Raw genomic sequence first — 15580 nt, forward strand, 5'->3', positions numbered from 1 at the left:
CTCTATCTCCGCAAGGGCTTGAACAAGACTCCATATGAAATACTCACCGGGAACAAGCCTAATATCTCATACTTCAAGGTGTTCGGGTGTAAGTGTTTCTACAAAATCAAAGGAGTTCGTTTATCTAAATTCGCTCCTAAAGCTTTGGAGGGTATATTTGTTGGTTACGGTGCCGAATCTCACACTTATAGAATCTTTGATGTATCTTCCAAGATCATCATTGAATCTTGTAGTGTGAAGTTCGAAGAAAATGATGGCTCCCAAGTGGGGCAAGTTGATGTTTGTGCAGGTGATGAAATACCTCAAGATGCCATAGTAAGAATGGGTGTGGGATTTTTCCGCCCCATTGAGGGACACGGTGTGGCGTCTCGGGAAGAACTATGCTCTACCACTGGTGGAGCCCTCATCTTCTCAACATCAACAAACCTTACCTTGTGAAGCAAATGATGCACCAACCCAAGAACAAGAACAAGACTCTCCCTCTTATGTGCAAGATCAAGGACAAGATCAAGGTCAAGATCAACCTATCACTCACAATGCCTCCAATGAGGAACCAATCAACTCTTGCCCTTCTCCGAACACTGTTCAAGATCAAGCACATGAGATTGAGCAACCCCAAGCAATTGAGGAAGCTCAAGTTCAAGGTCAAGACGGGGACCCAAATGATCAAGTTGATCAAGTGACACCTCCAAGGCCTAGAAAGACCAAGGAGGAGATCGAGGCCCGTCGTCTAGCAAGAAGAGATAGGAACCTCGAGCTACGTGGACACACTCATGACAAGGTTCTTGGTGATGTTAGGGCAAAGGTTTCCACAAGAAGGCAATTGGCGAACTTTAGCCATCATCATGCTTATATCTCCTTAGTGGAACCCAAGAAAGTATTTGAAGCCCTTGAAGATTCGGATTGGTTGGAAGCTATGCATGAAGAACTCAACAACTTCAAGCGCAACAAAGTGTGGACTTTAGTAAAGAAGCCAAAGGAGTGCCGCAATGTTATAGGCACTAAATGGATTTTCAAGAACAAGCAAGATGAGTTTGGAAATGTTGTGAGGAACAAGGCAAGATTGGTGGCTCAAGGGTTCTCTCAAGTTGAGGGTATTGACTTTGGAGAAACCTATGCTCCCGTGGCTCGCCTTGAGTCCATCCGTATCCTTCTTGCTTATGCTTCGCATCATAACTTTAAGTTACAACAAATGGATGTGAAAAGTGCTTTTCTTAATGGTCCTTTGCATGAAGAGGTTTATGTTAAGCAACCCCCGGGTTCGAGGATCTCAACTTTCCTAACCATGTCTACAAGCTTGATAAAGCACTTTATGGTCTCAAACAAGCTCCTAGAGCTTGGTACGAGCACCTTAAGGAATTGTTGGTAGACCGTGGGTTTGATGTTGGGCTAATCGACCCCACTCTTTTTACTAAGAGGGTCAATGGGGAGCTTTTCGTTTGCCAATTATATGTTGATGATATTATATTTGGATCTACTAACAAAGCTTTCAATGATGAATTCTCAAAGCTTATGACCGATAGGTTTGAGATGTCTATGATGGGAGAGATGAAGTTCTTCCTTGGTTTTGAGATCAAACAATTGAGGGAAGGAACCTTCATCAACCAAGCAAAATATCTCCAAGACATGCTCAAGAGGTTCAAGATGACCGAGATGAAGGGTGTGGCCACTCCTATGGTTACCAAATGTCATCTTGCACTAGATCCCAATGGTAAAGAGGTGGATCAAAAGGTATATCGCTCCATGATTGGATCCTTGCTTTACCTTTGTGCATCTAGACCGGACATAGTGTTGAGTGTTGGTGTGTGTGCAAGGTATCAAGCTTCTCCTAAAGAGAGCCACATGATGGCTCTCAAAAGAATCTTTCGATATTTGGTTGATACCCCAAGATATGGTATTTGGTACCCCAAAGGCTCAAGTTTTATTCTCAATGGTTATACCGATGCGGATTGGGCGGGTGACAAGGATGATAGGAAATCAACTTCCGGGGCTTGCCAATTCCTTGGTAGGTCCTTGGTGTGTTGGTCTTCTAAGAAGCAAAATTGTATATCTCTCTCCACCGCCGAAGCCGAATATGTTGCCGCCGCAAGTGGATGCACTCAATTGTTATGGATGAGGCAAACTTTAAAGGAATACGGTGTCATTTGTGACAAAGTGCCTCTATTATGTGACAATGAAAGTGCCATCAAGATTGCCTATAATCCGGTGCAACATTCAAGAACGAAGCATATTGAGATCCGGAATCATTTCATTAGGGATCATGTTGCCCGGGGTGATATTGAGCTTATCTATGTTCCTACCAAAGATCAACTTGCCGATATATTCACGAAGCCTCTTGATGAAGCAAGGTTCTCTTATTTGAGGAATGAGCTAAATATCATTGATTCAAGGAGTATAGCTTGACCATCTTGCAAACACACTTTCGTCTCAAAACTTTATTTGGTTTAGATGTGGGCATGGAAATAGGGGGAGTGCGGTTTAAATTATTGAGCTATCCCTCCCCCCATAATGCCAACATTAAGTAATCATTCTCTTTATATCATATGTTGATATGTGAGCTTCAATGATGAGTAGTGGCTTGGACCCAAGATATATCTTCGCGGTGCCATGCCACAACACTCATATATGGTGGCCTAGGCCACCACACTCTTCTTTGTGAAGAGTTGGAGTTATTTGGATCTTATTGCCTCTTATTTGACAACTCCATGTTCTTATGGGAAATCACTCAAGTTTGGCCTTATTTGCTCATATCTTGCAAACTTGAGTGATCATGTACCATTAACAGTTTGAACCCTCTAAACCTAAGCCTATTCTCTCCAATAAGCCACTTCCATCTTGCTCATTTGTCATGTTTGGTAAAAACTTGGAGTTTGAGGTTTCTCGGTCGGATGATCTAGGTTGCCCCATCTTATTGGTAAATATGCATCTCATATGTGACGTGATAATTCATTACATCACATATGGTTTCGCAAATATCCAACTAAAGATAGGCTGGATTTACGGAATTCTGGAATCTTCCAGAACACCGGATAATCCGCCCCCAGGCACCCCGGAATATCCGGCCGGGCCGGATTATCCGCCCCCACTTTGGGCCGGATTATCCGGCCAGGGCGTTTTGCGGGAAGACTAAGGGAGGCCGCGGGGTGAACGGTTGGCACACCAATCAGTTCCCCCACGCGCCCCCTTCTTCCTCCTCAAGCCGCCGGAGCTCCTCCTCCTCGCCGGAGCCACTCCGTCCGCCCCTCTCGGAGTTCTTGGGTGGATCGGGTGGATCTCCTCCCTAGCTACCTTCTCCTCCAAGCGGTTTCCACAATGGATGTGGGTATGATTCACAATCTCTATCCCTAGATGTTGTGTTTTATATGTGCTATTTTCTTGGTGGAATTGGTGTCTAGTTGTTTCAAATCCTGTGTAGTGTACTCCTCTTGCATGCTATGAGGCCGATCTAGTCTTAGACATGGTTTTTGATTGGAAATCTGCACATCTCGAAGGGCCGGATTATCCGCCCCCCGAGCCGGCCGGATTATCCGGCCAGGCCGGATTATCCGCCCCTAGGGGACCCCGGATTATCCGGCCTGGAGCTTCATCGCCGCTGCAGTTTGCTTCAATCTGTTATGTCTAGATATGTACCGACTTATTTGCATGCTTCTCGAGTGTATTACTGTATCTTACATGACTTATGAGCATTACCTTTCCTTTGCTACCCGCCTTTGCTTCTCACAGGTGGTGCTTCTCGGGGTGGTCGGAGACGCTCAAGGCATGATCGTTCAAGTGACGAGTTTGCACCCAATGCACCTCGCAAGTCCGTCTCCTCAAGGCGGAAGAACAAGGAAGTGAGGGAGAACTACAAGGCCATGGATCCTATTTCTTATTCAGCTATCCGCTTGAAGAACTGGTATGAAGACGTTCCAAGGGATGAAGAGATAGAGGGCAGGAGTTATTGGTGCATGGAGCAAATGTACATCTACAAGGACATCTATGAACCAATGAAGAATCTGAGACCCATGCAAGCCATTGATGTGGACATTCTAGCTGAGAACAACCATTTTGAAGATGCTATCTCGGGTTGTTGGAAGAATGGGCTTGAAAGATATCATGAAGATTCAATGTAACTATAGCCCAGATTTGGTGAAGCAATTCTTTGCCACTTTGGCAATCAAGACTGATGAGGAACGCACTATGGAATGGATGTCTGGCTCCACACACTGCACTCGCCACTCGCGCCGCTTTGTCTGGTATCCTTGGAGTTTCTATTGATGAGGGTCGTCGTCTTCATGGACCTCAACAGACCGACAAGAATGCTCTTGCAAATCTCTATACCTCAGTCTGGAAGGATTGGTTATACTAAGGGGCTGCTCACCATATACAGTCAGTTGCTCCGGTTCTTTCGGGCAACCATTTGCCCAAGTGGTGGTAACAATGATGCTATCCGGGGAGTTCTTGTGGATCTTATGCACCTCAGCTATAAGTGTGCTCGTGATGGTGATGAGGTGCGGGACTACACTCTTGATATCATGGACTTTATCTTCCATGAGATCCGTGATGCCATGGTCTCCCGGACCACCATACCTTATGCCCCCTACATCCAGCTTCTCATCAACAACTCTGTGTCTGTGAGTGAAGATTTGAGTGGGTATCCGTTAGTGCAGCACCATGTCAAGAAGGCCTACAAGCTCAAGCCAGTCTCTTCAGCTGTACCTGCCCCTGACTCTTTCATGCATGATGCTCGTTCTGGTGGTGTGGCTCCTGCTCGTCATCCTGATGTCCCGGCTCTGAGGAAGGAAGTGACTCGGCTTAGTTGGTTTCAGCGTCACATCCTTTGCATGAACGTTGAGATTCACAAGGAGAACTATGCAGCTAGCCGTGAGCGTTCTGAGATCAAGCATACTCAGGCGGTTATTCTACACAAGCTCAGTGGTGATCAAGGTCCCCCGCCTCAGCCTCCAGCTCACCCGGGTTACACTAGGTGGCACTCTGCACAGGTTCCATGGAGTGATCTTGATGATTGCCTTCAAAGGTCCAACACCTCTCGTCGCTCTCCGGATGCTCCTGACACTGATGAAGAGGAAGAAGAAGAAGAAGAGGTGCCAGAGTCTGATGATGATTATGCCTCCGAGTGATTGCCATGGGACGTATAGCATCGCGCTTGTCCCCTTTTGGCGTCTCGATGCCAAAGGGGGAGAAGTGTTCTATTAGGATTCTCCGGGATTTGCATGGTTTGGGCACAAGCATATGCGTTTATCATTCTTATGTTGCTTGTGTTCCCCTTTTAGTTGAACTATTTGGTTTGTTTGTGTGCCGTTCAAAACTATGTGCTATGTGGTGTGAGACATTGTTATGGTTTTCGGATTTCTATTTGTTGAGATCAAGGATATTACATTGTGTGTGATGCTATATCTCCGCATTATATATCTACACATGGGTATGATTTCTTGCTTCCTATCTCAACTTCATATGTGTCAATGTCTATTGTTAGAGCTCATGTTGGATATCTCTTATGTTGAGGCACCATACTCCTATGTGTTGTGTATTTGTATTCAAATGCAAATTACTTATATGCACACATGTAGGGGGAGTGCCTCTATGTCTTGCCATCATGCTTGTCTCTATTTGTGATTCCTTGGCAAATCCGTATATTGTCATCAAACACCAAAAAGGGGAGATTGAAAGAACATCTCTTGCATTTTGTTTTGTGTGTTTGATGTCAATATATGTGATACACTAATGTTTGATTAAGTGGTACAGGGATTACATAGTTTCATATTTGCGTGTGTTGGATTTGGTCGGTCTGTCAAAAGATTACAGGAAAAGTTTGGCCAGGCCGGATAATCCGGGCCGGATATTCTTGAAATATCCGGCCCCCTGTTTTTGGCTAAGTCTTCGATGAAAAGCAGCTCAGTAGGGGGGCCGGACATTTGGCCGGATAATGTCCCGGTATTGTACCAGGGCCGGATTATCCGGGCCGGATATTTTGGAAATATCCGGCCCCCTCGATTTTGGCTAAGGACTGGAGGAAATGTGAATCAGTACATGGGCCGGATATTTGGCCGGACAATGTCACACTTTTGTTCTGGAGGCCGGATTATCCGGGGGGGCCGGATTATCCGGCCCCTACTTACACCGGATTATCCGGCCCCCCGGAAGCAGCAACGGCTCAATTTCGAGAGGGGGTATAAATACCCCCCTTCTTCTACCTTGGTTGCTTGCTCAATCATTACACAAGAAATCTGTCAAGCCACCTCCATTAGAGCCACCTCAAGAAAGTCAAGATTTGCAAGATCTCCTTCCTCCCCCAACCAAAGCTCTTGATCTTTGGGGATTCGAAGGAGAAGACACCGATCTACATCCTCACCGAAGCGTTCTTCATTTCCCCCTCTCTTGTTTGAGGGATCTCATGCTAGTGTTCCTATTTGGTTCCCTAGTTGATTTGTTGTTGATGTATTGTTGTTGATTGTTGTATTGTTACAGATTTGGGAGCCTCCAATTTGGTTGTGGATGTGTGCCCCAAGAACTTTGTAAAGGCCCGGTTTCCGCCTCGAGGAAATCCCTTAGTGGAAGTGGGCTAGGCCTTCGTGGCGTTGCTCACGGGAGATCCGAGTGAAGCCTTCGTGGCTGTTGGTTTGGCTTGCGTAGCAACCACACTCCTCCAAACGTAGACGTACCTTCTTGCAAAGGAAGGGAACTACGGGAATCATCTCCGTGTCATCGCGTGCTACACTCTCGGTTACCTCTATCCCACTCTATCTCCTATTGCGTAGCTATATCTTGCTTAGTTGATATCCTTGTCATATAGGTAAATTCACATAGTTGCATATCTAGAGAATTTACCTTTCGTGTCAAGCCTAAATTGAAAAAGAACTAAAAATTGGTTAGCACCTATTCACCCCCCCTCTAGGTGCGGCATACGATCCTTTCACCGAGCCGCATGCCGAGGCATGGGAGGAGATGGTTAGGACGAGGTGGCTCAAGATGGACGAGGACTTTGCAGCCGTGGCGAGGCGGAACGCGGAGAACCGAGGCGACGGTGGCACACACTCGTGGGGAAACCTCGGCTACGAGCGCTACAAGGGGAAGACGATATGTATACATTTTATTTTCCTTCGGGTTCAAAGTTGGTACTCACAATATTTCCTTTCGCGATGCGAGAGGGCCGCGTTAGGACCCGAGGAGGAGATGTCCGACCTCGAGATATACAACAAGATGCGGCTTAAGAAGCCCGATCTCTCGCAGCCTCAGCCCTCGCTCCCTGAGTACTTCGGCACCTACGCCGAGGACGTCGAGAACTACTGCGAGATGGTGAGGCATCGTCACCCGGAGGTGGATGACCCCATGAGCGCGGAGGTCGACGAGGAGTCGTTGGTCCTGTCGTCCGGAGGGTTGCCGCATGGCCGTCTCGCCATGATGAACAAGGCCGTCAAGCATACCCTCACCACGACCTTCACGCGTCTCAAGGCGGGACTCACCAAGGACAGCCCCCCTCTCCCGCCTCGTCGCCGGGCTCGGCAACCCGCATACGACGTAAGTTTCCCTCATTTCCATCCTCTTTCCGACTTTCGTTCATACATTGCTAAGTGCTAACGAGACATGAATTTGTGAAATTGTAGCCTGACTTCGAGGCGGCCTACGTGGCCGCTCATCAAGAATATCAGGTGGCCTTCAACCAGACACCAGCAGCAGTTCATGGAGTACATGGCATATATACATGTAAGTTCCAACCTTTGTTTTCGCAAATGATGACAAGTCCCACTTTCCCCTAGTTTGATGCTTCATTTCTGCAAAGACTGACATGTAAACTATCTTGCAGGCGTCGTTTGTGGGCAATCAAACTGGACAGACAGCGGATTTAGGGCCGATGCCTCCCTTTCCGGGGCCGGCGCCAAACATGCCATCGAAGGAGAATTTCGCTGCGGAGTACTATGGGAGAACAACGGTAAGTTCTTCGCCAAACCGAATACTACGGCTTTCCTTTGCCTCGCAAATTGCTAACATCTCGGGAACATGTGTGTAGGGAACGGGATGTTCCGGAAACCAGGGTGGTGGGAGGGACATGACACCGGTTCATCATGGTGGTCCTTCTCCCGGTGCTACACCCGGTACTTCTCCCGGTACTTCTCCCGGTCCTTCTCCCGGTGGTTCTTCCGCAGCTTCTACCGGAAGGAATCGGCCCGGGCCGGTGTTTAGCGGCGACGAGCTCCTCTAGTAGTCCCATAGTAGCTACTGATGTATCCGCACTATGACACTTGTACCTATGTTATGAGACTACGACTATGTATCCGCAACTATGTTATGAGACTTGAACTTCGTGTTATGTCTATTTGCACTTACTCTATTTCGTGTGAATTAATTTGTGATTTAATGTGCTGCTAATCCTGGGAAACAACCAAACCAGCAAAAAAAAAGAAAAAATGGTCATCTCTACGCCGACGGGTTCCCCCTCGGGGTAGCGTCGACATGAACCATATGGCACCCTCTACGCCGACGGCTACCCCCTCGGGGTAGCGTCGAGTGAAACAGGGGCGCGACGCGTGGCAGTCTACGCCGACGGCCACCCGCTCGGCGTAGGATGCGCCACGGCCCGCCAGGACGCGACGCGTGGCAGTGTACGCCGACGGCCGCGCCCTCGGCGTAGCGTGCAGCGCAGCTCGCCAGGACGCGCCGCGTGGCGGTGTACGCCGACGACCGCGCCCCTCGGCGTAGCGTGCAGCGCAGCTCGCCAGGATGCGACGCGTGGTGCTGTACGCCGACGGCTGCCCCCTCGGCGTAGCCGTAACGGCCGTCAGCACGACGGCGCCCGTTAGCGTGCTACGCCGAGCGCTAGTACGCCGACGGGTGGCCTGGCCCTCGGCCCTCTCTTTCTACGCCGACGGTCGCTGATACGCCGAGGGCCACGTGGCTTCTGCCGAGGCCAACCTTGCCCGAGGAGCTACGCCGAGGGTCCCCGTCGGCGTACCCTACACCGAGGGCTAGGCTGTGGTACGCCGAGGGCCGGAGGCCGTCGGCATAGGTAGAGATTCCTGTAGTGGATAGAGATGGTCTAAGAACGTGCTCGAACGTGGAGGACTGGCTCGTTAGTGCCCGGCACATCAGTCACCACCCCGAGGCACGCACGTCAGGAAGTGTGTGTGTGTGTGTGACTCCGTTTGCCGTGGTAGGTGAGGCCAGTACGTGGCACCCCGCAGTCACTTGTAATCTTGTATAGACCATTTTTCTTTCAGCAGACGCCACTAACGATTATGCCAAGCCTTCTTTCGTTGTTGCGCTAATGATGCGCGAGATTAGTTGGCTCGAGGCATTGCACATTACTTGTCTTGCGTACGAAATGGCCTACCTTTTTAGTACGTGTTGCTGCCTGCCTGCCTTCCTCGGCATGGGCGGATCTAGCGCGCATCCAGCCAGGCGGCCGCCGGCGACTCTGCCCTCCGGAGTGCGCTTTACTTAATAATTTCCCAACATGATTCGGTTCTTACGCATGACTAGATTGAGACATGATCACATGGCTGGCATTCTTCTTCCGGAGCCAAAAATTCAAGCATAGATGCGCGCGCCGGCGTACGTCGTGGGAGTGCGTTCAAACCTCTTGCCTTCATTGTGGTTGAAAATTGACGAGAGCACAAGACTTAGGGGATACGGGGTTGACCCTGGCATGAATGCATGCATGATTTCTTCACCAGCTTTGCATATATTATCACGTACTACAGTACAGAAAAAACGGAGTACGTAGGATGAGGGATTAAATTAAGTTTCTGGAAGAAGAAATGTTCAAAGCAAGCCAGTACGTACGTGCATGGTTGGCGAACGTGATTCGGAGCCTTCAATATAATTCTGCACTGAACGTGATTGCGGACCAGTGCGCTGGTGTGCTTTTATGCCTGGCAGCCTGCTGCAGTGCAAAGACACTCACTTAATTAATAGTGCACTTCGACGAATCCGATCGTATAAGTGGATTACTGGGATAAGTTTGAATTTCAAATTGTTCGTTCGTTTTTATCGGAATAGGCTAGCGTTTTGCATTATAAATAAAATCAAACGGTGGAACCTATACAAATCAAGTGAAGCGGAAATGCTCTTACAAAGTATAGATCAGAGATAAGCAAAAAGTACGAGGAAAACCAAACTTGCCACCGAAGACACCGAACCGAGATAGAGATACATGTATTCATCATGCCGGACCGTGAGTTTTCGCCTGATAAAACCTTCACATCACTCCCAATATTTCGGACCGCCATTGATTCTGAGTTAGGGCTCCAAAACACAATATGCCTCCCACTATCTCAACTATAGCTACAAAACTAACCAGTACGCATTTCACTTCTTAAGGAAGCATACAAGCTCTAGTATAGTAGTAGGATGGAGTACCAAGTTCCCATTTGAAATTCCAGTTTCATACCAAACAAAAGTCACATAGTATTAGGTTTGAGCCCTTAAGTGCATAAAAATGGGGTGATGTTAGTCTTCTCGCCAGTGGCGAAGCTAGAGCAAAACCAATCAGGATACACTACTCGTCACTAACCTAGAATTATAGACAAATTTAGTCCAAACGGGTGCACTTATCGGTGTCTAGAGGGGCGCACATACTAGTTTTAAGACTAATTGCAGGGTTAATATTTTTCCTACCTAGGTGCATGTGCACTCTGACACTGTTGTAGGTTCAAGTAGGTCCGTACGGCGTTACCCTATCCATCCCAAGGCTTAAGGCTTATATTTTTTTTAGAAAAGTCAAAGCAAGTAAAATTTGACCAAATTTTCAGAATAATCTATCAACAAATATGATATTTTGTGGATAGCACATGAAAATATATTTCATTATCTATCTAATAATATTAATTTTGTATTTTGCTTGTTAATGATTTTTGATAAAAACTTGGTCAAACTTGACATAGTTTGACTTTCTAAAAAAATATAGGCCTTAAGCCTTGGGATGGAGATAGTAGATTTTTTGCTTAGACGGAGAAGAGAAAATAAAGAAAAGAAGATCAGCTTCTTTTAGTTAAGGGATGATCCCAAACGGAAAATAAGGAGAAAGCAATTTTTTGCAACTACGCTTTCTCTTATTGCTAGCATAATTCTCCACGGAAATATAATTATTTTATCTTAATTGCTTGAAATGACAATAAGCCCTAATGCATGTACAACTTATTTGTATTACATTCTCTAGATTACATGAAGCTAGTTAGGGAGTCAAGCGGCGTGTCGCCGTTCATCCCTCCAATTAAGGATGAACTCCCGGCCGGGCCTGCTCAACTCACCAAATTGACCGGAGCATACATGCATATAATCGAAGTGGATGCGTACCAGACGGGCACCCGACAGACAGCGAAACTGCTCGTCGTCCTCTAGCTCCCAACCGGCAACCGCGCGGCCGGGCCGGTTCAGCATCTGTTTCCACGCTCCATTGACTTGCTTTTGATGCCGGTCGTCCAAAGTCCGGTATGACCACGAACGTTCCCGGCTACAGCTAGCCGCCCTGCCCAGTGTGGGGGACGCCACTCTACCCTTGGACTCGCAGCGCACTGCTTCTATAGTGGCTATCAAAATCTCGGCATTCACACGCGCCAACCCGTGACCCGTGTAGAGCTACGCTGGGACTCGGTCAGTCGGTCTATGCGATGAGCTGTTCGGGTAGACGCGCGCCTATAAAAGGAGGCACCGAGAGGCACCAGCACCACCACACCACCGCTCAAGTCTCTCACTCCTAGCCTGGTCTTTCCTGCGCGCACTCCAATTCAGTCAGTGAGCAAGTAGCTAGCTCGCGATGGCTCAGGGAAGCGGCAGTGCTCGCGCCGTGTTGGCGCTGGTCCTCCTCTGCGTGCTCCTCCACGGCGATCTCGCCGAGTCCAAGGTGTACACCGTCGGCGACCGCGGCGGCTGGACCCTCAGCTCCGGCGGCTGGTCCAGGGGCAAGCGCTTCCGCGCCGGGGACGTGCTGCGTGAGTGCTCTCGTCTCGTGCATGCCACATGATCGAGTTTGCTTCTATCTTTCACGTTCCGCATCAAGCACGCACGTTGCAAGCTGACGCGCGCCAAATTAAGATAGCTAGGGTCAGCTTCGCTTAATTAGCCTCCGCGGAGTACAGTACGTGCTAGTGGTCTACCTAACAAGTTCGGCGCCAGTACCAGAACGGGGTATACATATGCTCACTGCCAAAGCGTCACTGCCAAGAAACACTCGCACTGGGGCTCAGTGCTCCACTAGCTACTGTGAAAAGCATGACTTCTCTCTGTGGCGAGTTGGAAAACGCCACACCGGCTTCCGCAGTCAGCACGACCGGGCGTGTATATGGCTATATGCAGACTAACAGTATTTTCCGTCACTAGCTACCTGGTTGACTGAAATCTAAAACTGGCATATGCTGCATGCAGTGTTCAAGTACGGGCGGGGCGCGCACAACGTGGTGGCGGTGAACGCGGCGGGGTACAGGTCGTGCAGCGCCCCCAGGGGCAGCAGGACGTACAGCTCCGGCAACGACCGCGTCACGCTCGCCCGCGGCACCAACTACTTCATCTGCAGCGTCCCCGGCCACTGCGGCGCCGGCATGAAGATGGCAATCAACGCCGCCTGATCTACATCGTCAGGCAGGCAGGCCACTGCGGCGCCGGCATGATACTTAGCTTTGGTGTACTTCCCTTCAAGTAACCATGCTTGTTCAATAATGGTTTTATATCGAGTTCGTGGGTCTTTAGGTCTGGCCGATTGCCACTCGAGAGAAATATTAGTGTGTTGCTATCTTGATGTGTATGAGAAAAGAAGTAATAAAGCCATACAGCTAGCTTTTTTAAAAATGGAAAGCTTCGCTCCAGTCTTATTTATTACAAAGTCATCCTTATTTATTACAAAGTCATTGTATGAAATTATTACATCTCATGGATCGCACAAAGTTACAACATGAATTAGCCAACGAAAAAGGAAGTACAAATGATCTCTAAACATGCTGAATTATATGCGATCCAGAATCCAAGTTTCCCCGCTGCTCTGCAGGAAGAAGGACCACATGTGGATCCAATACATAGCCTTGTAGATTACATGCAGAAAGTTTGGAACATCTACTTTGTTAAAAGCAACATCGTTTCGGCAATTCAATATTGCCCAAACTAAGGCACAAGCTTTCACTCGAATTCTGGCCTTAACTACGGGTTGGCTCCCATTAAGCCAATTTTAAAATATATTGGTTACATTAGCGGGAGGTGGTATAATAAAACTAAAGTGAACAACCTCTCCATAGAAGTCTAACAAACAGACATGAGATAAATAGATGATTTATTGATTCCTGCGCATAAAAAAAACACATTGTGTACATCCATCCCAATGTACTTTTGCTAAATTTATCTTTGGTATGTAACACTTTGCCATACCAATGTACAGGAGGAGTTTTATGATATGGTGGCAGCCGAATGGGCTGCAGGTCCCAGAGGGGTCTCTCCAATTGATACATGGCAAAAAAAGATTAGACACCTAAGAATATTTTTAAGGGGATGGGCGAAGAATTTAAGTGGGAAATATAAACTAGAGAAGGAGAGGTTAATCCAGATTATTGAATTCCTAGACATTAAGGCGGAGACTTGGCCTCTATCTACTGTTGAGAGGGATAAGTTAAGACTGGCTAATGATAATTTGAACAAACTTAGGAGGACCGAGGAGACAAAATGGGCATAGAGAGCAAAAGTTAAATATGTGCAAGAAGGTGGCAACAACACAAAATACTTCCACTTAATTGCTAATGGGAAACATAGGAAGAAGAAAAATTTTCAACTTGAACAAGAAGAGGGTACGATTGTTGGGGATGAAAATCTTAAAACTTATATTACTGAATATTACAAAAAACTTTTTGGTGAGCCGCAACACAGTTCAGTAGTAATGGAAGAGGATAGAATTGATGATATTCCTCAAGTTTCCGCGGCTGAAATGAGACTCTGATCAAAGACTACTCATTTGAGGAAGTTTATGAGGCAATTTCACAGATGAAACATAATAAAGCGCCAGGACCAGATGGGTTTCCGGCAGAGTTTTATCAAACTTTTTGGGAAGTAATAAAAGTGGATTTGATGGCGCTTTTTATTTCGTTCCAAAAAGGAGAATTACCTTTGCATAGGCTAAATTTTGGGGTTGTTACTCTGCTTCCGAAAAAGATAATGCGACACAAATTCAATAGTACCGCCCAATATGTCTACTCAATGTGATTTTTAATTTTTTTACTAAAGTGGCTACCATTCGAATTGCTGAGGTAGCTCATAATGTGATCAAACCTACTCAGACCGCGTTCATGTCAGGTAGACATATTCTTGAGGGAGTAGTCGTGCTTCACGAGTCTATACATGAATTGCATAGGAGAAAGCTAGACGGTGTTATCTTCAAAATTGATTTTGAAAAAGCATATGATAAGGTAAAATGACCTTTTTTACAACAAGTTCTGCGTATGAAGGGGTTTGATGAAATATGGTGTAATCGGATTAAACAGTATGTTGAAGGAGGGAGTGTGGGAATTAGGGTGAATGATGATATTGGCCATAATTTCCAAACTAGGAAAGGTTTGAGACAGGGAGATCCTTTATCTCCGATTCTTTTTAACATTGTCGCCGATATGCTAGCCATTCTTATTGCTAGGGCTAAGGAAGTGGGTCAAATAGGGGGTCTTTTATCACATTTAGTTGATGGAGGCATTTCAATATTACAATATGCCGATGACACAATTTTATTCATGGAACATGACATTGCCAAAGCACTTAATATGAAGTTGATATTATGCATGTTTGAGCAACTATCTGGGTTGAAAATTAACTTTCATAAGAGCGAGATCTTCTGTTTTGGTAAAGAAAAGGATACTGAACAACAATATATGCAAGTTTTTGGTTGTGAGCCAGGAGTTTTACCTTTTAAATATCTCGGTATTCCTATCCATCACCGAATTTTGAGAAATGCTGAGTGGAATCCGGTTGAAAGTCGTTTTGCTTCAAAATTAGGTTGCTGGCGGAGTAAAATGCTTTCTTATGGGGATAGATTAGTTCTCATTAATTCGGTCTTAACAATTCTACCAATGTTTATGTTATCGTTCTTGGAAATCCCAGTGGGGGTTAGGAAAAGATTAGATTTTTTTAGCTCCAATTTTTTCTGGCAATCTGATGAACAAAAGAGAAGATATAGGCTCTCTAAGTGGAACATGCTTTGCAGGCCGAAAGATCAGGGGGGCCTCGGTATTGAAGTTTTGGAGTTAAAAAAATAAATGCTTACTTAGTAAATGGTTATTCAAAATCCTTAATGAACAAGGAATGTGGCAAGAAATTCTGCATAACAAGTATCTACATTCTAAAACTTTAGCGCAAGTTGAGGCTAAACCTACTGATTCACCTTTTTGGAAAGGTCTTATGAAAGTGAAATCTGATTTTTTTTAGTAGAGGGTTTTTCAAAGTTGGTGATGGTTGTTCGGTATGTTTTTGGGAAGATGTGTGGCTAGGGGATGTCCCTTTAGCACAACAATATCCCTCCTTGTATAATATAGTGCAGCATAGAGATGTTCTGGTATCCACAGTGTTGGCTCAAACTCCATTGAATATTAGCTTCAGGAGAGGACTAAATGGTCACAAATAT

General features: G+C 46.6%; 1 protein-coding gene across 1 annotated transcript; it reads left to right on the forward strand.

Moving 5' to 3' along the window:
* The first annotated feature begins 11682 nt into the window (after positions 1 to 11682).
* LOC124700290 (chemocyanin-like) lies at positions 11683 to 12774 on the forward strand. The gene is made up of 2 exons (XM_047232442.1): positions 11683 to 11927; positions 12361 to 12774. Exons 1-2 carry the CDS (start codon positions 11753 to 11755, stop codon positions 12558 to 12560), a joined length of 375 nt encoding a protein of 124 aa, XP_047088398.1. The 5' UTR covers positions 11683 to 11752; the 3' UTR covers positions 12561 to 12774.
* Positions 12775 to 15580: the final 2806 nt, after the last annotated feature.

Source organism: Lolium rigidum, chromosome 3 (genome assembly GCF_022539505.1).
Source record: "Lolium rigidum isolate FL_2022 chromosome 3, APGP_CSIRO_Lrig_0.1, whole genome shotgun sequence".
Classification (NCBI taxonomy): domain Eukaryota; kingdom Viridiplantae; phylum Streptophyta; class Magnoliopsida; order Poales; family Poaceae; genus Lolium; species Lolium rigidum.